The sequence below is a fragment of the Ambystoma mexicanum genome, chromosome 9 (assembly GCF_040938575.1).
Source record: "Ambystoma mexicanum isolate Mex_15411 chromosome 9, UKY_AmexF1_1, whole genome shotgun sequence".
NCBI lineage: Eukaryota > Metazoa > Chordata > Amphibia > Caudata > Ambystomatidae > Ambystoma > Ambystoma mexicanum.
This window is the reverse complement of record NC_090931.1, coordinates 907,465,279-907,489,715: the sequence shown is the minus strand read 5'-3', so window position 1 is coordinate 907,489,715 and position 24,437 is coordinate 907,465,279. Positions and strand designations below refer to the sequence as shown.

The window sequence follows — 24,437 nt, the reverse complement described above, 5'->3', positions numbered from 1 at the left end:
ATCGTGGATGCAAGTACGCATCCCTCTTTCAGCCCACGTTCAGTAAGTATCGGAACTGATAACTTGACTTGTGTTGTTAATCTCACTCGTATGGATGTCTTAGTATGTAATTGAGTAATGAAGGTCAATAAATTCTTAGGGCATCCAGGAGTAGATAGTTTATGCAGCATAAGCATTCTGCTAACCGAGTCAAATGCTGACTTAAAGTCAACATAGGCCATGAATATAGGCTGTTTTGATCCGATTATTTGCTGTTGTATCATCAATATGGTGAGTAGATTTATAGATGTACCTATGCCGGGCATAAAGCCTGTCTGATGTAGGTCAAATAGTCTATTCTCATTGATCCACAGGTTTAAATCTCTCAGGATTAACCTAGAGAAAAGCTTGCCCAGAACATCAAGCAATGCTATAGGTCTATAGCTTCCAGGATGTTGACGATTGCCTTTTTAAAAAATGGGAACTACTATTGACTTGCGCCAGCTCACAGGTATTTGTTGCGTTTTCATTACTTCTTGAAAAATTGGAAAGAGTATTTCAGCCCAGAATTCCGGATGTGTTTTCAGGTCTCTATTAGGGAGGCCATCTGGGCCAGGAGCTCTTGAGAGACTTAGCTTGGAAATATAGATATTTATATCTTCCATGTCAAAGTTCAATGGGGATTCTAGGAGGGCTAAATTGCTTATGTTTATTGCCTCGCTATCTTTACATGATTAAAGGTTTGTAAAAAATGCAATCCACACTTGTTCTGGGACCGCATTTATTTTTAAAGATGGCTGTGAAGTCAGTGTAGCACCATTGAGCAAATGCCATAATGGTCCAGAATGTTTGGAAGCTAGTGCTTTTAGCAAGAGTTCTCCATCCTATTGATATAGGTACGATCTCCTGGATGTTACCCAGTTTTTGTATTTTGTTTTTAAAGCTTTTATCAAAAGATGCCGGTCTACAGCTGTAGGAGAGATTTGCCGTATATCTCTACACAGTAACATTTTCTGCTGTTTAAGTTCAATGTCATATTTGTGCTTATATTTGAACATAGGTTTATGATTTATATTTGTTTTCTCTATAAAGAGTTCTAATGTTGATGCATAAAGTCCATCACTTGGTTGGAGTGAACTTGCATTGTCAATATTGAATTTTAGAGATTGATAGAGATCTTGAAGTGGACCTGGTGTCCAAACTAACCGATCATGTCCACTATTCACCATCAGTCGTTCGTCCAAATGTCGTTCAGCCTCATCTATATTTTGCACAGGGCATTTCCATGTTACGATTAGTTGATCATGGTCACTTGGAGTCTGTTTACGGATTATGAAATTGTCAATGTATGGAAACATCTTTCGATCTGTATATATGTAGTTAAGTGTGGCTTGTTGGTGTTGTCGATGCCAAGTCGGATTGGCTGGTAGATCTCCTTCCACTGCGGCATTAAGCATTAGCATTTGTCTGTTATTCATGAGGTCTGTCCACCTCACTGTTCTTGAAGGGTGTTGTTGTTTGGAGTTGAATAGACTCTGTAGATTTAAATCACCTGCTATGACGGTAGTTGTGATGGTTGGATATACGGCAATTTGATCTAGAATGCACTCCATGTCATCAAAAAATAAATCATCCTTTATAGCTAATCTGTTCCAATACAAGTTGACAAGCGCTATACAATGTGTATGTGTACATACTTTGACTAGTTGCATGTACGGATTTGGTTGGGCCCAGTTGTTGAGGGTCGTACCTATTGAGTTTTTGGTTGCCACAAGTAGCCCTGCCATAGGTCTTCCTCTTGATTGAGTCAGGGCAGGAGTTATTTACATAGTATGATTGTTCCAGACAGGTGATGTCGTTAACCATGTCTCTTGTAATATTATGATGTTGACTTGGTCAAGAATATTACTTGGATTATCAAAAAAATGGGTATGACCGCGAGTATTCCAAGATAGAAACATTAGTGTTTGGTTCTCCAATGACAATGATGGCTATAGTTCGAAATTGCTTCATGATGGCTTCTGCAGTTGTTTGTTATTTGAGATATATCAAGATTGATTGTATACAGATCGTCTCTCAGAGGAACGCAGCAATGTATTCAGACGATTGATATTGGTGAATTCTTTAATTTTAGAGGAACTGGCATTGTATTTTTTGAAAGATTCATAGAGTAATGTAAAACCCAGATTGAATGTTATTGGTCTCGCCTGCCATATTAAATTTAAGATAGCACCGGAGCAAATCCATAGTCTAGCACTAGTGAGATCTGTCTCATGAAGGAACTCCACTAGATCTAGATCAGAGGATGATACATCTTCTAAAGTGCATACTTCAGTCCGATTAAGATCATATTTTTCTTCTGCATCTGGCCTGCCCTGTATTAGTAATGTGTGAAAATGTATATTATTCGGTTTCTTCAAGTGCTGATGTTTTTTAAGGTTGGAATCTATTTCATTTTCTCGAGTGACTTCCACCATTGCTTCCTTATGTTGGGGCCTTTCACTAATTTGTGTGTTGCTTAGATTTGAATTTGGTTCTAAGTGTGCTACACAATTCCGAGTAGAGAAGTAACAATTTATCACCTTCCCTAAATCATTTACTCTTTGATCTAGTATTTGTGACACTCCTTTATCTTGTGTTGGAATCGATTTCACCAGGTGGGATTTGTCTTCTGGTTTTCTGTCTTTGTTTATTGAATTACTATGGTTTCCATTTTGTCTAGCAATTACATCTATTAATTCATCCAAGGGCTCTTGAACACGTTCTGTCATTATTTTGGATTGTTTTCCTCCTTTTACTATATTGTTTTTTCTCATGATTTTTGAATACTTCTTAATAAATGCTGTGCTTGCGTCCAATGTTTGTTTGTTTGGTTTGGTAAAATTTTGTATAAACTGTTTGGATGCCGTGGGTGTAGATTTTATATTTTTCGTTTTCTTCAATTGGGAAGGTGCTATGGTTTTCTTGGACGATTCAGTAGTAGGCTTGGAAAATATTCCAAAATCAACCCTCGTTCCTGGTGGTATTGAGGTTTGTCCGTTGATCATGTTTGGATCTGATGGCTCTGTTCCCTCTTTTTCAATAATTGCTACAGATTAATTTGTGCACTGTTGACTGTCTTTAATTTCTATGATATCCTGTTTTGTTGTCATCTTAGCAGGGGCTACGATTTTATTTGCTATGCTTTGTTGAATGTTAAGAGGACACTCTGTTTGAGTAGTTATTTGTTTCTGCCGTAGACAATTGGCTTCAAGAGTATCACCATATTCATTTTGTGTAATTTGCTGTGTTCGCTCTCTAAAATAATTCAGTTTTGTAATTTGTTTATTTAGTATTTTATTTGCTTCCGATTGTTGTTTTAAAATATTATTCAGAAGCTCTGTTTGCATATTCAGTCGTGCATCAATGGTTTCATGAACTTTCACCATCATTGTTAGCGTTAAATTCATAGATGTAATCGTGCATTTTAACAATGTATTCACCATAGTAGAAACCATTTGAGTTTTATTTATGTAAGGTTCTCTTTGGTGTGAGTGTTCCGAGAACGATATTGAAAGGGGGGAGGAGTTTGGAACCACTGTGGCAAACATTATTGGAGATTGCGAGAGCATAGAACAATGCACTGAATTTACAGTGCTTAATTTGGTATTTACAGGGGTTTGATGCGATTGTGGTTGTGACATTGCTCCAAAAGCTGTTGAATTAATGTGTTCATTTACAGTCCAGCTGGTTTCCTTTAATCTCACTGGAGAGTCAGGACGTGATATCAACTCCACCGCTGGCAATTCGAAGAGTTTTGTTTCAATTTGTTTGTCCCGCTTTGATGCTGGTGTTTTCATATTCATTAAGTCATTTGTACTGAGGGGAAAAGATCTAGACGCAAGTAATGCTGAATTAAAAACCCTGGCATCTGTTCACTCGTATCCAACATATCCAACGCTCATTCCCTCTTTCCCCCAGAAAAGTGTAGAATGAGACCGGTTTGTTTTTTGGCATAAAAGGCCGCAGATTTTATTCCACAATAACACCAAAACCACACTGCACACATTTGTGGAACAATTAGTCATAAAATGCGGCGACTGCTCCGTGTCCAAAATAACCTGCTTCCCCCTTCCTTTCCCAAGCGTCCAGATTAGGCCCAACTCTCCCAACCTTTGCGTCCGAGCCTCTCCTGCCCCTGCAGGTGCTCCTGGGCAGGGAGAGTGCCGTTTTCCTTGGGGGAAGCTGAGCCCTGATTGTTCCTCCCAGACGTCCCTGCCGCATAGGCTCCCAAGGGGTGCTGGGTCTGAGAAGAGCGAAGACCCTTCTTGCTTTCTCCTCGCTCATTCGGAGTCTGTCTGATGTGTTTGTCCGGCCAAACACTGCCACGCCACGAGTGGGTTACAGTCCACCGTGGCCCCCTCCCTTCTACCTACATTTCGAGAATCTTTGTGCAGATATTCCAAAAGAAAAGATCCATGCCCAAAGTGGTGAAGTGCACCCCATCCGTGAGAAAGTATTCCGGGGATTTCAGATTGATCAGGCCGTGTCTGATCTGTCCAAAGCCCCCGCCCCTGCAGAACTTCGCCATTGCGCAGTTCAGCTTCCTCCTGGATTTCTCCACTGCTGCGTGGTTATCCGCACCTCTCCATTTCGGCCTCGGAATGATCTCAGACCAAACAATTTCCGTTTCCCCCAGTTCTCCTGCCAATTCCTGCAATGAGCACATCATTGCACGCATCAGAGCCCCCCTCCCCAAGCTCATCAGGTTGTTACCCCCCAAGTGAATAACCAGTATGTCTGGCTTTTGCTCAACGCTCAATAATCTGTGTACCTGCTTCTGCAACTGTGCCCATTTCATACCTGGCACCCCGTGTCAACCTATCCTGAATTCACCCACTGTCAGCTTTTCTTGTTCTTCTGTCCAACTTGCCCCTGCTCTAGACACAAAAGAGTGTCCTACCACCCATACCGATCTCCTTCTTCTTCGAGCAGGTGCTGGTGAAAAAAGAAGGACAAAACTTAAAACCTCACAATTTCTCAGGCCTGATATACCTTTTGAAGCAACCAGATTTCCATCTGCCAATCTGTTTGATTGCCACTTCCCCCTTGCCAAACGCTGCTGCGGATGTGGCCGCCTCTATCCGGAATGAGTGGGTCCCAAAGTCCCCTTCCGTCTCCCCCATTCCTTCCAATGCCAGCTCCATCACTCTTCTAAACTGGAAGCGACTTAGTGCTGAACCATCCTGGTGGATGAGTAGTGGCGCCTCCTTTACTGACAGAGGTCTGAGCTTGAGATAAACGGACACTGCCTTAACTGGGCATATCGTGCTCCCTGTGATGCGCTGCAATGACACCGTGCACCCTTTGCCCGCCTGGTCAGTTTTTGAGTTTTTTAGCCATATAGTCACTTGAAGCTCTGAACAGTGCACATCCTGTATTTGTAAAAATCTCGTCCCCTTTGCACCTTTGTTCTCTGGTACCAGTTCACCTATCCTGAATGCCCCAAAAAAAGCTAAGATAAAAGCAGCTCTGAATAACGCCGCCTCGTATTCCCCATGGCAGATATGCCCTAGACAAAACACCAACTTCTGCAGCTTGACCACGTCAATGGGCCTCCTTTCATCCCCTCCAGATTTGACTTGTCTAGCCCATCCTTTCATCGCCATACCAATATAGTGTTCTTTAGTAGGGTCGTTCTCCCCCCTCAGTTTACAGTAATGGGCGATAGCTGCTAGGTGTTGCGCCATCCAAGACCTAGTTTTCCCCTCACGCCAGCCCCAACCTACAAAGGGCCTTACCGGCGATTCTTGTTGGTTTCCCCCCAGCACTTCTCGTTTGAAATTCAGGTACCGCTCCCAGCAAGCCTTATACCTCCTTGTTGTGCCTGGTGCCAGAGCCGTCTGGATGAGAGTACTCAGATTACCCCAATCATGTCCCACCACCGAGTTTTGAACTGAGACATCGCCTTCTCTGCTCCCGGGCAGCTCTCTCGGAATTTCTCCCACTGTAAACGAGAGAGAGCATCAGCTGCCGTGTTCTGTACCCCCGGAATGTGCCTGGCTCGTACTTCTATATTCCTCTCTAGCATGCATCTCTAAAGTTTCCTAAACATACGCAAAACCCTTCTGCCACTGGAGGAACCTTGGTTAATGATTTGGACCACCGCTAAATTGTCCGACCAGGGCATGGTTTTGCTGTTCGCCAGCTGTTCCCCCCACAGTTTAAATGCTACCACAATGGGGAAGAGCTCCAAGAGAGTGATGTCCTTAGTGACCCCCTTCCGATGCCATTCCCTAGGCCATGCCACACCACACCATTTGCTGTCAAGGATTGCCCCGAATCCCAATGCACCAGATGAATCAGTGAATAATCTGCACCTGTCCTCACTGTTCCCTTTGTTACGCCATATTAACACACCATTAAAGTCATCCAAAAAGGTGTCCCACATGGCCAGGTCGTCCCGTACTTCAGCCCCTAGTCTGACGTGTTGTCCTGCATGCTGCTGGCCGACCGTTTTCAGTTCCACAACCCTTGCAAATGTTTTGCCCACCGGGATGACTTTGCCTGCAAAATTGAGGGAGCCTGCTAGAACCTGGAGTTCCTTCAGGGTTGCTTTCTTCTTCCCTCTTAGACCCTTGATGATCCCTTTCAGTTTTGCCACCTTGTCCTGTGGCAGTCTGCATTCCCCTTTCACAGAATCAATCTCTATCCCCAAAAAGGTAAGACAGGTCACTGGGCCCACTGTTTTTCCCTGGCTAGAGGCACCCCCATTACCTTCATCAGCCTCTCAAATGTGCTCATGAGGTTTTCACATTCTTTGTACCCCTCCCCCTATAAACATAAAATCATCGAGGTAATGGACCACTGCCCCCTCCGGGCATTCCTACTTCACTGTGAACTCCAGAAAGGTACTAAATGCTTCAAAATAGGCACAGGAGATGGCGCACCCCATCGGTAAACACTTGTCATAGTAGTAATGCTTTTGCACCTTAACACCCAACAAATTGTATTGTATTGTATTGTATTGTATTTTGCATTTATATAGCGCCTTATATACCATTGGTATGGTCTGAAGGCGCTGGTAGGTTGAACGCCCTTGGGAACCGAGGTTCGAGTCAGTAGAGAGGGTGAAGAGAGACAAAAGGTGCGTGTGCGCACAGAGTATGTGTGCAGCTGGTGCGGGGTTATTGTGGTAGCTGCTTCTTAGCGGTAGGTGTGGTGGTTGAGAGGTCAGGAGAATGTGTACGCTCTGGCAGAATTAATCCAGCTCGAGAGTGGCTGCGTTAGGCCTGAGGAGAAACGGCTGGCTGGGGGTGTTAAACCAGCGGTGGTTACTTAGAGTGATGGGGAGTGAGCGGGAGATGTTGATATGAGAACAGTTATACCGAATGGTGTCATAGTATCCCTGTGTTCTATTTGAGTGATGGTGTAAAGAGGAGAGTAGGCGTGAGGTGTGGTATGATATATGTTCATTCGAATGTTCCCGCATATCAATGCATATTATGTACGTTCCTCACACTCAGCTATTCCCTACACTCAGCCAATTCCTACATTCAGCCAATTCCTACATTCAGCCATTCCCCCATACTCAGCTATTCCCCACACTCAGCTATTCCCCACACTCAGCCATTCCCACATACTCAGCCATTCCCCCCACTCAGCCATTCCCCCCACTCAGCCATTCCCCACACCCAGCCATGCCCCACACCCAGCCATTCCCCACACTCAGCCATTCCCCACACTCAGCCATTCCCCACACTCAGCCATTCCCCACACTCAGTCATTCCTCACACTCAGCCATTCCTCACACTCGGCCATTCCCCACACTCGGCCATTCCCCCACACTCAGCCATTCCCCCACACTCAGCCATTCCCCACACTCAGCCATTCCCCACACTCAGCCATTTCCCCCACACTCAGCCATTCCCCCACACTCAGCCATTCCCCCACACTCAGCCATTCTACACACTCAGCCATTCCCACACTCAGCCATTCCTCACATTCAGTCATTCCCCACACTCAGCCATTCCCCACACTCAGCCATTCCCCACACTCAGCCATTCCCCACACTCAGCCATTCCCCACACTCAGCCATTCCCCACACTCAGCCATTCCCCACACTCAGCCCTTCCCCACACTCAGCCATTCCCCACACTCAGCCATTCCCCACACTCAGCCATTCCCCACACTCAGCCATTCCCCACACTCAGCCATACCCCACACTCAGCCATTCCCCACACTCAGCCATTCCCCCCACTCAGCCATTCCCCACACTCAGCCATTCCCCACACTCAGCCATTCCCCACACTCAGCCATTCCCCACACTCAGCCATTCCCCACACTCAGCCATTCCCCACACTCAGCCATTCCCCACACTCAGCCATTCCCCACACTCAGCCATTCCCCACACTCAGCCATTCCCCACACTCAGCCATTCCCCACACTCAGCCCTTCCCCACACTCAGCCCTTCCCCACACTCAGCCATTCCCCACACTCAGCCATTCCCCACACTCAGCCATTCCCCACACTCAGCCATTCCCCACACTCAGCCATACCCCACACTCAGCCATTCCCCACACTCAGCCATTCCCCACACTCAGCCATTCCCCACACTCAGCCATTCCCCACACTCAGCCATTCCCCACACTCAGCCATTCCCCACACTCAGCCATTCCCCACACTCAGCCATTCATCACACTCGGCCATTCCCCACACTCGGCCATTCCCCACACCCGGCCGTTTTCCACGCTCAGCCGTTTTCCACACTCAGCCGTTTTCCACACTCAGCCATTCCCCACACTCAGCCATTCCCCACACTCAGCCATTCCCCACACTCAGCCATTCCCCACAATCAGCCATTCCCCACACTCAGCCATTCCCCACACTCAGCCCTTCCCCACACTCAGCCCTTCCCCACACTCAGCCCTTCCCCACACTCAGCCCTTCCCCACACTCAGCCCTTCCCCACACTCAGCCCTTCCCCACACTCAGCCATTCCCCACACTCAGCCATACCCCACACTCAGCCATACCCCACACTCAGCCATACCCCACACTCAGCCATTCCCCACACTCAGCCATTCCCCACACTCAGCCATTCCCCACACTCAGCCATTCCCCACACTCAGCCATTCCCCACACTCAGCCATTCCCCACACTCAGCTATTCATCACACTCGGCCATTCCCTACATTCGGCCATTCCCCACACTCAGCTATTCCCCACACTCAGCTATTCCCCACACTCAGCCATTCCTCACACTCAGCCATTCCCCACACTCAGCCATTCCCCACACTCAGCCATTCCCCACACTCAGCCATTCCCCACATTCAGCCATTCCCCACATTCAGCCATTCCCCACACTCATCCATTCCCCACACTCATCCATTCCCCACACTCAACCATTCCCACACTCATCCATTCCCCACACTCAACCATTCCCACACTCAGCCATTCCCCACACTCAGCCATTCCCCACACTCGGCCATTCCCCACACTCGGCCATTCCCCACACTCGGCCATTCCCCACACTCGGCCATTCCCCACACTCGGCCATTCCCCACACTCGGCCATTCCCCACACCCGGCCATTCCCCACGCTCAGCCGTTTTCCATACTCTGCCATTCCCTACACTCAGCCATTCCCCACACTCAGCCATTCCCCACAATCAGCCATTCCCCACAATCAGCCATTCCCCACACTCAGCCATTCCCCACACTCAGCCATTCCCCACACTCAGCCATTCCCCACAATCAGCCATTCCCCACACTCAGCCATTCCCCACACTCAGCCATTCCCCACACTCAGCCATTCCCCACACTCAGCCATTCCCCACACTCAGCTATTCATCACACTCAGCCATTCCCTACATTCAGCCATTCCCCACACTCAGCCATTCCCCACACTCAGCCATTCCCCACACTCAGCCATTCCCCACACTCAGCCATTCCCCACACTCAGCCATTCCCCACACTCAGCCATTTTCCATATTCAGCCATTCCCTACAACTCAGCCATTTCTCACACTCAGCCATTCCCCACACTCAGCCATTCACCACACTCGGCCATTTCTCACACTCGGCCATTCCCCACACTCAGCCATTCCCCACACTCAGCCATTCCCCACACTCAGCCATTCCCCACACTCAGCCATTCCCCACACTCAGCCATTCCCCACACTCAGCCATTCCCTACACTCAGCCATTCCCCACACTCAGCCATCCGCTCTCCAGACCCATACGCTCTCCAGACCCATCCGCTTTCCAGACTCATCCGCTACTCACACTAATACACTCCCCACACTCATATGTTCAATACATTCATACGCTCCCCACACTCAGTCTCTCCCCCCATTCGGTTGTTCCCCACATTTCTCCGCTCTATATGTGCCTCTGTTCTCAGCGCTCTTTCGTTCTGTATGATCTTGCGCTCTGCATATTCTCCAGGCTCATTTGCCAACAGCATTTATCCTCACATTCATCCATACTCATCTATACTCATCCATACTCATTCGTTCTTTCTACTCATCCGGTCGTGCCCTCTATGCTCATCCGCTCTCCTTGTTCATCCGCTCTCCACGCTCTCTTCTTTCCATTATTCAGTGATTCTTTTTCTATTTAATCATTTCCCTGTTTAGATCTAGTTTATTCGTTTTAGTTCTGTTTGTCAATGTAGGTTACAATCTGGTTCGGTTACTTTATTTATTTATTTAATGTATTTGTTTTATTTATTTTTTTTTCTTTTTTTTTTTTGGGATGATGGTGGTTTAGGGCTGGTTGGTTTTAGGGAAAGAGCCAGGTTTTCAGTAGTTTGCGGAAGGCCGTTAAGTCCTGAGTTCGGCGGATGTGGGGTGGGAGCGAGTTCCACAGGGTTGGGGCCAGGGCTGAGAATGATGCTCCGCCTAACCTGACTGAGTTTGTTTTAGGAATTACTAGGAGGCCGGCTGAGCTTGATCTAAGGGTGCGGGTAGGGTGATAGGGTATTAGCTTTTTTTGAAGATAATAGGGTCCAGTTTTATGTAGAGCTCGGTGGGTGAGGCATAGGGTTTTGAAAGCTACCCTACGGGCTACTGGAAGCCAGTGCAGTATCTTAAGGGCTGGGGATACGTGGTCCCTTGGACGGAGCGCGAGAAGCACTTTGGCTGCTGCGTTTTGTGTTCTTTGTAGTTTATTCAGTTGGTAGGCATGAATTCCGAGGTACAAGGGGTTACCATAGTCCAGTCGGGATATGACGATTGATTGGACCGCGGAGACTCTGTTAGGGAATGAGAGATATGGAAAGATGCGCCTAAGGTTTTTGAGGTGTAGTGGCAGGACTTAGAGACATTGTTGACTTGGCGCGAGAGTGTTAGGTCGGAGTCCAGGGTGCACCCAAGATTTTTTTACTGTGTTAGAGGGGGTCGGTGAGATGCCCATGGCGGGTGGCCAGGGTAGTGGGTGCGGAAGAAGATCTGAGTTGCAGCAGACCATGATTTCTGTTTTGGAGGGGTTTAACAGGAGGTGGCTTTGGGTCATCCAGCGCTCGATGTTGAGGAGGCAAGAGGTCAGGTCAGGTTGGGAGTTGGGTTTCGCGTTCAGGAACTTTAGAATTAGTTGAGTGTCATCTGCGTAATTGTAACACAGGATGTTGTGAGCACGAATTATTGGTGGGAGGGTGATCAGGTAGAGATTGAACAGGAGGGCGGATAGACATGCTCCTTGTGGGACTCCTGTGTTAACTGGTCGGGCTTGTGATGTAAAGTTGGAGAGTGTCGTTATTTGGTGCCTGTCTTTGAGGAATGAGGCTATCCATTTAAGGGCGGTTCCACGGATTCCTAGGGAGTGGAGGCGGTCAAGGAGTATTGAGTGATTGATCGTGTCAAAGGCGGCTGATAGGTCGAGAAGGATTAGTGCGGCGCATCCTGCAGAGTCAGCAGTCATTTTTAGGTGATCCCAGATCGAGGTTAGGGTGGTTTCAGTTCCATGGCAAGATCTGAATCCTGATTGGGCGGGGTCTAGGAGATTGTTGGCTTCAACAAAGGCGTTTAGTTGGGAGTAGGCTGTTCGGTCAATGAATTTGGCAAGGTACCTGGTGTTAGAGATCGGGCGGTAGTTTTTTGGTTCGAGAGGGTCGAGTGAGGGTTTTTTAATCAGAGGTTTGACGTACACTAATTTGAATGCATCTGGAAAGATACCGGAGGAAAGGGAGGCGTTTATGATAGATCTTGCGTGTTCTCCTGCGCAGGTGGAGGCAAAGATTTCTTTAAGGGTTGTGGCTGGGCAAAGGTCTAGTGGTGATCCAGATGGCTTGCGGTCGGATAAGAGTTTGAGAAATTGTTCTGGTGATATTGGACTGAAGGATTCGAAAGTTGGTTGCGTAGTGGTCGTAGTAGGGGGGCTGGCTGGTACGGGCTGAGGATTGCCTGGTGGTTGTAAGAGAGCCTGTTTGGTGGTCAGAGATTTTGTCCTTTCAATGGCCGTGGAGTAGAAATGGAGGGAGAGTGAGTCACATAGTGATCGTGACGCGGTCGGGATGGTTGTGTTACATGCCGGTTTGGTGGATTCGGAGATAATTTTGTGAAGTTCTTTGCATGGGTTTTTGCAGTTTAGGATTCGTGAGTTGTAGTGGGCTTTTTTTGCTTTCCGGATTTCGGCTTTGTACTGGTACAGGTGTTGTGCCAAGGTGGTCCTGCTGTCTTGGGTTTTCTCTTTATGCCATTTGCGTTCTAGGTATTTGTAATGTTGTTTAGTGTTTTTTAGCTCAGGAGTAAACCATCTGGGGAAAAGGCCAAGTCGGGTTGATGGTTTGCACGAGGGGGTCAGGCGCGTCAGGGATGAGTTGAGCCATGAATCAAAGGCCTCAGGGGTTAGTTGATTGTTGAGATGGCAGGTAGGTTGTGGGGACTGGAGGAGTGCCTCGGCTAGGTCAGGGGTGACTATTAGTTTCTTCCAGTTTTTGCGAATGTTCGGAGGTTCAGATACGAGTATGGGAAGGGGTTCAGGTGAGTGGATGGCGAACGAGAGAATGAAGTGGTCGGACCAGATGATAGGTGTGGGCGGCCTTAGATGAATCAGGGTGTTGGAGCTGAAGATGGCATCAAGAGTGTGTCATTTATAATGAGTCGGGCCGTTTATGTGGGGTTGGAGATTAATTGCATCTAAACCGTCAATCAGGGAGTATGTCATGGGGTTGGTGGGGATGTCGAGCCATATGTTGAAGTCTCCAAGAAGGGTGAGGTTGGGATGGTTTAGTTGGAGGGTGGAGATGGAGTCGCAAAGGTTGTTTGCGAAGTGTCTATCATAGCCAGGGGGCCTGTAGATTATTAGGAAGCTGTACGAGAGTGAAAGGGAGAGGGATAGTTTAACAAGGAGCGATTCGCAGGATGGAATGGAGGGTTGGTTGTCGATGATTGAGGCGCGGAAGAGGGATTTGAAGACGAATGCTATCCCTCCTCCCCTGGACGTGCGGTTCAGTGGGATGAGGGAGTAGTCCGGAGGAAAAGCTTCATTAGCGATTGGGCCGAAGTCATCAGAGAACCAGGTTTCGGTGATGAAAACTAGGTCTGGTGTGGCAGAGGAGAGGAGGTCAAAGATGGAATGTCTGTTTTTTGCTACCGATCGGGCGTTAAATAGGATGCAGTTCACATCGGCAGCTAAGGATGGTCTCGGTGCTGGAGCGGGACGGGGCGGTGGTGGGGGATGTGGACGGAAAGGGGTAGGGTGGGTGGTGATAGATGGGAATAGTGGGCGAGCAGTGAGATTGGCAGGGTTCGGGAGGGGTTGGGAGGCAGTGTGTGATAGGATGGTCGGGTTTTGATTGGGGGGTTTGAAAGAGGGATGTTGGCGGTTAGGCGTTTCAGTTAGAGTTGATGAGAAATCGAGGGAGAGGGGTTTCAGGTAGGGAGAAGCGACGGGGGAAGGAGGGGATTGCGGGATAGAGGTGATGGGTCGAGCCAGGGGAGGCGAGGAGTGCTGGGAGGTTGAGGGGGACCAAGAACGTTTCCTCTTTAGTTTCTTTGTTGCGACTGGTGTGTGGGAGAGAGTAGGGGGGTCGGAAGGTGAGCAGGAGGCAGCTTCGGTTCTTGCTAGGGCTAGCCGTGCAGTTTTTAGGGAGGGGAAACGGTGTGGTCGGGGGGGGAGGGTGGCAGGGGTATGAGGGGAGGGCGGGAGGTTGGTGATGCCAGGGGTATGAGGGGAGGGCAGGAGGTGGGTGATTGCAGGGTGGGGTGTGCTAGGTATGGTAGTGATGGGAGCGGGTATGGGGAGTGCTGGTGGGTCGGGAGTGGGGTTCAGGGGAAGAGTGGTTTTAGGGTGGGTGGTTCGCCATCGTGCTCCCCTGGCTTGGTTTTTGGAGAGGGGAAAGGCAGGGAGAGAGGGAGAGGGTGCGGGGGTTTCGGGGGGGCGGGATGGGAAGGAAGACTGATCGGAGGAAGGGGGTGGTCCATGGGAGATGTTTCTGACTGATTCTGGTGGAGTGGGTGCATTCATGATTGGTGTAAGCTTAAAGGATGGTTTAGGAGGGTTTTCTGATTGTAGTTCTAAGATCGGTGATGACACGCTTTTAGGTACGCTTCAAGGTTCAACTGCTCGAAGATGGTATTAGGTTTACTTGGTGCTTTTCTAGTTACAGTTGTAGATAGTGATTGTTTTAGTTTATTGGGTACACTTCTAAGATTGTTTGTCCTCAGGAGGATATTCGGTCAGCCTCTAGATTCTATTTGCTTAGAGGGGGAGTCAGATTATTAGTCACAGTTTTAGATTCAATAATATACAGTGGTACTGTTGGTTATACTGAATAGGATTGGGTAGGGCACGGTGGTGGTGGACTTTTCCAATTCGCCTTTATACAGGGACGGTGTTGTGTGGATTTAAATCAACTTTGTAGTCATCATTTAGATTCTACATTGCGCAGTTATACTGTTAGTTATTTCTAAGTTAGAGTTGCGTAGACAGGTTGTTGGGCGCACTTCTAGATTCGCAATTTAGCTTGTTGGGTATACTTCTAGAATGCAGCTTCTAAGTGCGTTTCTGGATTCAACTTTTCTGAGGGGCTATTGGGCACACTTCTAGGTGCTTTCCTCAGAGAGGCTATTGGGCGCAACTTCAGAGAGCGATTGGGACACAACTAATGCAGTACTGTTGGTTATACTGAATAGGATTGGGTAGGGCACGGTGGTGGTGGAGTTTTTCCAATTCGCCTTTATACAGGGACAGTGTTGTGTGGATCTAAATCAATTTTGTAGTCACCATTTAGCTTCTACATTGCGTTGACTTAGTTGTGTTGCGTTGACTTAGACAGGTTGTTGGGCGCACTTCTAGATTCGCAATTTAGCTTGTTGGGTACACTTCTAGATGCAGCTTCTAGATCCAACTTTTCTGAGGGGCTATTGGGCACACTTCTAGGTGCTTTCCTCAGAGAGGCTATTGGGCGCAACTTCAGAGAGCGATTGGGACACAACTAATGCAATTGGGAACAGTTCTAAATGCAACTTTCTTCAGAGAGGCTATTGGACGCAGCGCCTAAATGCAATTGGGAACACTACTAAATGCAATTGGGAACACTTCAAATGCAATTGGGAACACTTCAAATGCAATTGGGAACACTTCAAATGCGGTTGGGAACACTTCTAGGTGCAGTTGGGAACACTTCAAAATGCAATTGGGAGCACTTCAAATGCAACTTTCCTCAGAGGGGCTATTGGGCGCACTTCAGAATGCGATTGGTATCACTGCTAAATGCAGTTGGGAGCACCGCTAGTGTGATTGGGACACTTCTAAATGCAACTTTCCTCGGAGGGGCTATTGGGCGCAACTTCAGAATGCGATTGGTATCACTGCTAAATGCAGTTGGGAGCACTACTTAAATGTAAACGGGAATACTTCTAGATGCAACTTTCTTCAGAGAGGCTATTTGGCGCAGCTTCAGAATCCAATTGGGAACACTTCTAGATGCAGTTGAGAACTCTTCTAAATGCGGCTTTCCTCAAAGAGGCTATTGGGTGCAACTTCTAAATGCAATTGGGATCACTAGTAAAAGCAATTGGGAACACTTCTAAATGCAGTTGAGAACACTTCTAAATGCAACTTTCCTCAGAGAGACAATTGGGCGCAACACCTAAATGCAATTTGTAACACTAGTAATAGCAATTGGGCACACTTCTAAATGCAGTTGAGAACACTCCTAAATGCAGCTTTCATCAGAGAGGGTATTGGGCGCAACTTCAGAAAGCGATTGGGACACTGCTAATGCAATTGGGAACACTACTAAATGCAACTTTCCTCAGAGAGAGGCTATTGGACGCAGCACCTAAACTTCAGAATCCTATTGGGAACACTTCTAAATGCAATTGGGAACACTTCAAGAATGCAATTGGGAACATTTCAAGAATGCAATTGGGAACATTTCAAGAATGCAATTGGGAACACTTCAAGAATGCAGTTGAGAACACTTCTAAATGCAGCTTTCCTCAGAGTGGCTATCGGGCGCAACATCAGAAAGTGATTGGGACACTACTAATGCAATTGGGAACACTTCTAAATGCAGCTTTCCTCGGAGAGGCTATTGGGTGCAACTTCTAAATGCAATTGGGAACACTAGTGAAAGCAGTTGGGAACACTTCTAAATGCGGTTGAGAACACTTCTAAATGCAACTTTCCTCAGAGAGACAATTGGGCGCAACACCTAATGCAATTTGTAACACTAGTAAAAGCAATTGGGGACACTTCTAAATGCAGTTGAGAACACTTCTAAATGCAACTTTGCTCAGAGAGACAATTGGGCGCAACACCTAAATGCAATTTGTAACGCTAGTAAAAGCAATTGGGGACACTTCTAAATGCAGTTGAGAACACTTCTAAATGCAACTTTCCTCAGATAGACAATTGGGCTCAACACCTAAATGCAATTTGTAACACTAGTAAAAGCAATTGGGGACACTTCTAAATGCAGTTGAGAACACTTCTAAATGCAGCTTTCATCGGAGAGGGTATTGGGCGCAACTTCAGAAAGCGATTGGGACACTACTAATGCAATTGGGAACACTTCTAAATGCAACTTTCCTCAGAGAGGCTATTGGACGCAGCATCTAAACTTCAGAATGCAATTGGGAACACTTCAAGAATGCAATTGGGAACACTTCAAGAATGCAATTGGGAACACTTCAAGAATGCAGTTGTAACTTTCTTCAGAGAGGCTATTTGGCGCAACTTCGGAATCCAATTGGGAACACTTCTATATGCAGTTGGGGACACTTCTAAATGTAACTTTCCTCAAGGGTTATTGGGCGCAGCACCTAAATTCAAATTGGGAACACTGCTAATGCAATTGGGGACACTTCTAGATGCAACTTTTCTCAGGGAGGCGTTTGCGCGCAACTTCAGAATGCAATTGGGAACATTTCTAAATGCAGCTTTCCTCGGAGAGGCTATTGGACGCAGCACCTGAATGCGATTGGGGACACTTCAAAAATGTAATTGGGAACAATGCAATGCTGGGATTCCGAGTTTGACTATAGAGGGATTGATGCTGAGTTAGAGGGGTGGTAGGGTAGTATGGCCTGAAGTAGTTGCCTCTGGCCTTGCCCTTGCGCATGAATGGGTAGTAACCGGAACGCTGATTCAATGTCAGTCTTCCCCATAAGGGCTCCCCTCCCAGCCGCTCTCACCTCTTCCACTGCTTCTTCGAAAGACGTATGCACTCTGGACCTTTCTTCGCTAATCCCATCATTCACTGACCCCCCTTCTGGAAATGAGAGGTGATGGATCAACCGATATTGCCCTTCCTCCTTCTTGGGTACCAGCCCTAGTGATGATACTACTAAGTTCGGCATTGGTGGCTGCCTGAAAGGCCGCGCCACTCTGCCCAGAGCCACTTCTTTGGCCACTTTTTGCACCACCACTTCCGGCATCCCCAACGCCGAGCGCAGGTTGCTCGCCTCTGTGCCAGTCTTTACCATTGTACATGGGATCCTGAACCCCCACCTGAAACCTTCCCACAACATTTTGGCATCATTACAGTTGTGATAAACATTTAACCACGGAGTCATTGCTTGCAAATTAATTGGGCTTGGCAGCCCAATTTTAATCACACCATTACTTTTTTGCTTCGGGGGCGTTCCTGACATGCTTTCTACTTCACTCTTTTTTTACCTTTTCTTTCCCTTTTGGACTACTTCTGCGCTTCCCTTCGCTAGAGACGGTGCTGCGTTTCTTGCCGCTGCCTCCGCGAGGGTGCCTAAATCGGCATGCTTTTCCAAAGGGGCAACTCTCTTCTGAATTGACCCTCCAGCATTCAGCTTGCTCCCGCTGGTAGCTGCTTCTACTGTTCCAGGAGGAGTGCCCGCGAAAGGACTCCCTCCCCCGCCGGGTGAAACCTCCCCTGCCCCTCCAAACCTGGGGCTTCTCTACCGTGGCCTTTTCGCTTCCATCTCCCATGAGCACTAATTTATCCAAAAACCCGCCCACATCCATTTCGTCCCAAGACAAAGCTGGCCATACCTGCATTTTCAAGCGTAATGCATGATCATACTGTAGCCAACCTTCGCCACCCCGCTTCAAGTAAATATCCTGGATGTAATGGCCATATGCCAGCATTGCTAAAGCGTACCGAGGGTACTTCTCTATCATTATTGAAGTATATACTAAAAAAGCCTTTAACCAATTATGCATGGTAGCCTCTTTCTTGGGTGTTTCCTTTTCCCTCTTCTTTTTCCTTTTCAGAGAGCTCTTTTAAACCATTCCCCAGAGGTCCCATGTCTACCAGTTCAAGGATTTCTATGAATTCCTTCCTCTAAACCCTCTCTTTGATTGATAATGGTATGTGCCAAGATAAAGAATTGACTGCCACCCTAACCGGGGCATACCCCGGCATTGCTCTCCCATACTGCATCATTGTACCCCACACTCCGTCTTGGCCGACCATGGAGCTAGGACCCGGAGGCAACCCTGCGTTAGACACGCCTTGCCCCCACCATGTGGTTGGCTGAGTTGCCCCAACTGTAGCCGCCCCCAACTGAGCCCCCAGGCCACCCCCAATTATTGAGCCTGTGCCGGTTATCGGTAAGGGCTGTTGTACTTGTGGAGCTTTCTCGGAATGGGGGCCCCAGCCTTGCCGTTAGCTACCGCCCCACCCCCTTGGATGATTGGATGTTGCAATCCCCCATACAAAGTTGTTGGTGAGGGCCACACTCCCGGCCCTTGGTTACCTGACCCTGGAGCCCCCATGCACTGTTGGTAACCCCCTGGTCCCTCAACCCCAAGACCCGTTGCCAAACCTCTTTGCTGTAATACCGCAGCCCCATTTCCCATATGGTTAAATGCATTGATGTTCCCGCTCAACAATTGACCATTACCCCCGCTCTCCCAAGCTTGCATACATTGCATCACCATACCTTGCACCGTTTCCAGGGATGTGGGGCCTTCTTCTCTCGCAGACACCGGTCTGGTTGCAGGCGTGCTGGGTGCTCCCTGTCTCCTTGGAGGTCCCACAGGTTCAGGCGCCGGCACGGCCACAGCCTCCTGGGTCCTTCCTTTGCTTCTAGACCCGACCACTCTAGATTTCTTGTTCTTGGCCGCCTGTTCCTTGCTCGCCAAGGCCCTTTGAGTCATCACTCTCCTCTTTCCAGTTGGCTCCTCTTCCTCTTCCTCATGCCCGTCTCCTTCCTGCTCCTGTATGTCCTCCTCATTGCGGAACATCAATGGGAATTCTGGGCACTTGTTTGTCCCTGGTTGCTCTTCAACAGGCTGTGCCGCCAGAGCCTCCATCCAATTGCAGCCGTGCTTGGCTACCACCAGCTTGGCCATTGCCACAAAATCATCCAAAGCCATGCTTGCTGTTGTGTGCTTTGCCACGGGCCGCTGCTTAAGCAATGCTTGCCTGCTTCTCTTGGCTGCCCAGAGTTAAGCGCTCAGTCCACCCTCGTGCCTCCTGTTCCCCAAAGGCAGTGTGCTGCTGCCCTTGCTGCACACATGCTGCCTTGGTGCCCCAACAAAAAGAGCTTGCCGCGTACCCGGCAGTGCCCCCTTGGAGTGCCCAAAATAACCTGCTTCCCCCCAGCAATGTTAGGGTGTCTCTAAACCCAAGCCGGAGTTCGGATGATGAGGCCTCTCTGCAGTGGGCAGCCGCGGCTTCACAGCGTGGATCTGTATTGTACGTCGAAGCGCTGTAATCCGCTGTTTTGGGAGAGATTCTCCCACTCGCCCCGCCTCCTGCCGGTGTTGCACGGTTCGTCTCACCTGCATCAGGGTCCCAGAGCTATGCGTCCGCGCTGCAAGGTGCTCAGCCGGCTTCGGAGTGAGACTCCTGCTCGCCCCGCCTCCTGCCGAGGTTCCGTGGCTCCTCACCCCTTGTAGCTGCGGTCTCGTTGGTATGCGCTACAGCAGTAGGGTGCTCAGCCGGCTTTGGAGAGATTCTCCCGCTCGTCACGCCTGCTCGTCGGTGTTCCGTGGCTCCTCACCCCTGCAGCAGCGGTTCCCGGGCTATGCGCTCCAGCCGTGCAGCGACCCTGACTATTCCACTGTAAATCAGCAGCCCGAGCGTCCTCTTCTCCTCCCGACGGCGATGTTGACCTCAGCCGATCCTCCGTCTGGCAGACCTTCTTCTGTCGTCCCCGCACCTGCTCCAGCCGATCTTCTTGCTCGCGCTGCAACTGAAACAAAAAAGTTTCAAAACGAAAAGCTCCTTCAGCGATTCCTGGGCGGGTGTCCTTCACGAAGGCTGGATGCTGGTTTCCCTGCAGCTCCAGCCTGCTTATAACGGGCGAGACCCCTCCCCTTTCTTTTGTCAGCCCTTCGCGGGCTTTCCTTGGGATTTGCTGCGCTTCCTTTCTTTCGCTGGCTTTGCCTGGGTTTTCCGCGCTGGGCACAGCACCTCCCCCTTCTCCAGAGAGGGGGAGGCCAAGAGGGGAACACTGTCCGGGTTATCGGGGGTGCCTCCTCCATTTTTCGGTGACTTCGTCGTCACCTTCATTACCACTTTGGCTAGATCGGACAGAGTGCTTCCAGCGCATGCGCCTGTTTTTTTCACTACAGGCTGATTTGCATCAGTCGCCGTAGCTGAAACAAGCGCCATTGTGTGATCACTTACGTCTTTACATGTTTTAGGAGCGTGACCGTTATGATTATTCATGTGGGCATTCTTTTCCACATTTAACTGCGGATTCGTATCTATTTCATTCATATGTGTTCTGATTGGTTCTATCGCATAAAAGGATCAAATATCAGCAGAAGCTGAATGAGTTCTGTTTTTCACTATTGGCAAAGAGACTTTAAACAGACTTGTTCCAATCTTATCTTTGAGCGGAGTGTGTTTTAACCTCTCTACCAATTTGAGCGTTTCTATTTTAGACGGCATGTCCGTTTTCAGAGAGTATAAGGGAACTTGATAGTTCCTCGACATGCAGGAGAACGTTTTCAACGTCACTCAATGGGTACACTGTCAAGGCACTTGAATATACAACAAAGTTCGTAAGCTATCAATATAATGGTCCAAGTAGCTAGTCAGCGTATGATGGTCAAAAATATTTGAACTCGATCAATATAATTGCACCCCTACTCAGACTGTGCAGCATTAAACAGCCACGAAACAGCCCTTTCACCACATGGCTTCCACAACAGCGTGTGCGTCTTGACACGTGCGCTGGAAGTAATACGGAATTGTGGGTGGGGTGGGCGGGATTACAACACTTAGAAAATATTTGCTCACAATTTCAGTTACTATTCTGAGCTTGCACTAGAATATTTCGGGAGAACAGCCACGAAACAGCCCTTTCACCACAGTGCTTCCACAATAGCGCACGCTCATTGTCGCATGCGCTGGAAGTGATATGGAATTGTGGGTGGGGTGGGCGGGATTACAACACTTAGAAAACATTCGCTAACAGTTTCATTTACCGTTCTGAGCTTGCAGTAGAATTTATCGGGAGAACAGCCACGAAACAGCCCTTTCACCACAGGGCTTCCACAAAAGAATCTTGTGAATGAATGTGGCTGCAGGTTTTTGTGATTTGAGGGGGCAATTTTGTCGAGTGCCTGTGTGTTCATGGTGTTGAAGTTGTGGAGGAGAGTGCAGGATGTGCGTTTGGGGAGGAGGGTGGTGGTATTAATGCTGCTAAGGTTCTGACTATAACATGTTTGCTAGCAGGTGAGATGATCTTATGTGGCAGAGTGAGGTGAGCGTGAAGGGGATAGCAAACATCCATATTCGATTTTTCCACTGAGACATGAATTTTACCTGAAATCAAAAAGTCCTTGTTGTGATGTGCTTATGTTGTCGTGTTGGTCCTGCTGGCTATCCATGCAGCTGTTGAATGTTGATGCATGAGGTGATTGGCAGGTCGGAAGAATGTTGATGAGTGAATGCTGTTGAGTGTTCTGAGAGAGACAGTTGGGCATGAGCTGTGGGTGAATCAGGATGGCCAGTGGGTGAACCCTTAAGATCTGTCCCTGTCTTGTCCAAATGTAAATACAATAAGAGTAAGTGGATCTGCAACTCATGGATATATGTATAATAAAGCTACATGGAAAAATAACATGGCTCCACGGCTGGTCTGTGTCCTGAACCCTCTACCACCGCATTACAACAGCCCTGGGTGATGCCAACTGTGTGTGTGGGGTGGGTGATGAGTCATGTGAAGTCATAGGGGGTGAGTGGAGTGAGGATACTCCTTAGTATGGGGTTGCTGTCTGGATGGGAACTACCAGGGTTGACGTCGCAAAGGTAGATATTGATGTAGGGGAAGCTGTGATTGTTAGTTGTGAAATCAGTACAATTGGTGTGGAAGTTGGAATGGTGTGTTGGGGTGGTAAATGAGATGGAGAAAGGTGGGACCTGGGTGTGATGGAGGGGAGCAAGTTAGAAAGTGCGCTTCAAAAGATGTGTATGGGGTATGTGGGGTTGCTAAGTCTGATTGTTTGTGTGGGCGGTCTCTTTGGTGGATGGGATGGAATGAAGGAAGCATGTCAATGATAAGAGGTGCATGGTGGGGTTTGAGCCACGTCTCTGTAAGGTACAGTATATCTGGGGAGTGCGTACGAATGAGTCCATTGATTTTGTGTGAGAGCAGGTGCAAAGTGGCATTTAAGAAGAACGCAGATGTATGCCAGTAGTTGCTTTGGTAGAGTTTGATTTGAATATTGGTTGTGTGCTTTGTATGAGGCATGAGGCAGGTTTTGTGGAAAACGGGGGCTAACACGGAACAAAGAATGAAAAAGGGAAAAGATAATTGCAAGAACCCTTTACACTGTCAACCCTTTGCTGTGGACACCCTCTGGACATTTTCTTTATTCCCAAAGTCCCCAGGAAGTACTTCAGCAGGAAATAGATATGCACAGGAAGCAAGAAGCCAGTCCTCATTTGACAGTGAAAGCAGAAGCTGGAGGATCACAGGCTGCTGAACTGAAAAGGGGCTGGGCGGAGAAGAGCAACAGGAGCTTCAGGCTGCAAAATGGCACCCCCAAAGGAGGTGGGTGGGCGGTCTACTCTAACATCTGCCCTTAACTAGATACCTTGGGACAGGATGCCCCGAAGTGAATTTCTCTATGAAGCTTGTCCAGGATCACGTGATCAGCCCAAATATTGACCCTGGTAGGTTATTGTGGGTCCCCTGACCTCTGCAGGCGGCCTCATGCAGCTGGAATGATTGCCTGTGGTGGTGTTGTGATGTGCTTGGAGTTCCCCTCATGCCAGTTGAAGACCCTTCAAAGGTGGTATTATTATTATGCTGGGAGAAAACCAGTAGTTGCTAAACACACAGCAGAATATTTGTCACCTTGTGCCAACATCAGCAAATCAGACCTATATAAATAACCCTGTTGTAATACCTACACATCTGTAGGCCCTGCCAACACTTGTAAACATATGTCATGTCAACAAATCATTATTGAATTGAAAGATTACAGACATTGTTGTGTGAGACAGAAATTACTGCAGTGAATGTGCGTGTGTTTGTGTGTGCTAGAGACAGAGATGGCTGTGTTAGTCAGAAGCTGTGTGTTCATCTCACCCACAGGAGAACAGGTCGCAGGGTAGACATGACTTTTCAAGTGGTTGCATGCTCTTGCGTGGACCTCATTGGAACTTTCTTCTAGAAACCTCCGAAGCTCCAGGTTCTCCTTCATCAGCCGGACCTGCCTTTTCAGCTCCACGTTCTCCGACACTAGGAACGCCACCCACTCACTGGGGCCATCCATCCCTGGACAAGCCATGGGCGCATGAAACAGAAGGTGACACTGGCCTGGCCAGCATCAGAGTTCCATGACACAGGCCTGCTGTTGCCATTGGATTGTGACATCACTGGCTTGTAAAAAGTCCCAACTCCCTACAGAGTGTATAACTAACTAGTTCAGAAAGGGGGCATGCAATGCCAACAAACACACCATGAATGGATCAATCTTCACTGGATCTGGGTCCACAGGTGCCTTAGAACTCCATGTAGGGCTCTACCGGCACCTCTAAAACGCAGTGTTCCCGTTTCCGAGGCTTCAGCATCCCAACCAATGGCCAA

The 24,437-nt window shown here is 48.3% G+C and overlaps 1 protein-coding gene across 1 annotated transcript in view; it reads right to left on the bottom strand.

The window, feature by feature from the left end:
* SPATC1L (spermatogenesis and centriole associated 1 like) overlaps window positions 1–24,189 on the bottom strand; it is a 270,076-nt gene extending 245,887 nt beyond the window's left edge. The window contains exon 1 of the mRNA XM_069616044.1: window positions 23,937–24,189. Coding sequence (XP_069472145.1) covers window positions 23,937–24,138 — 202 coding nt within the window. The 5' untranslated portion in view covers window positions 24,139–24,189. The remainder of the gene's footprint in view (window positions 1–23,936) is intronic.
* Window positions 24,190–24,437: the final 248 nt, after the last annotated feature.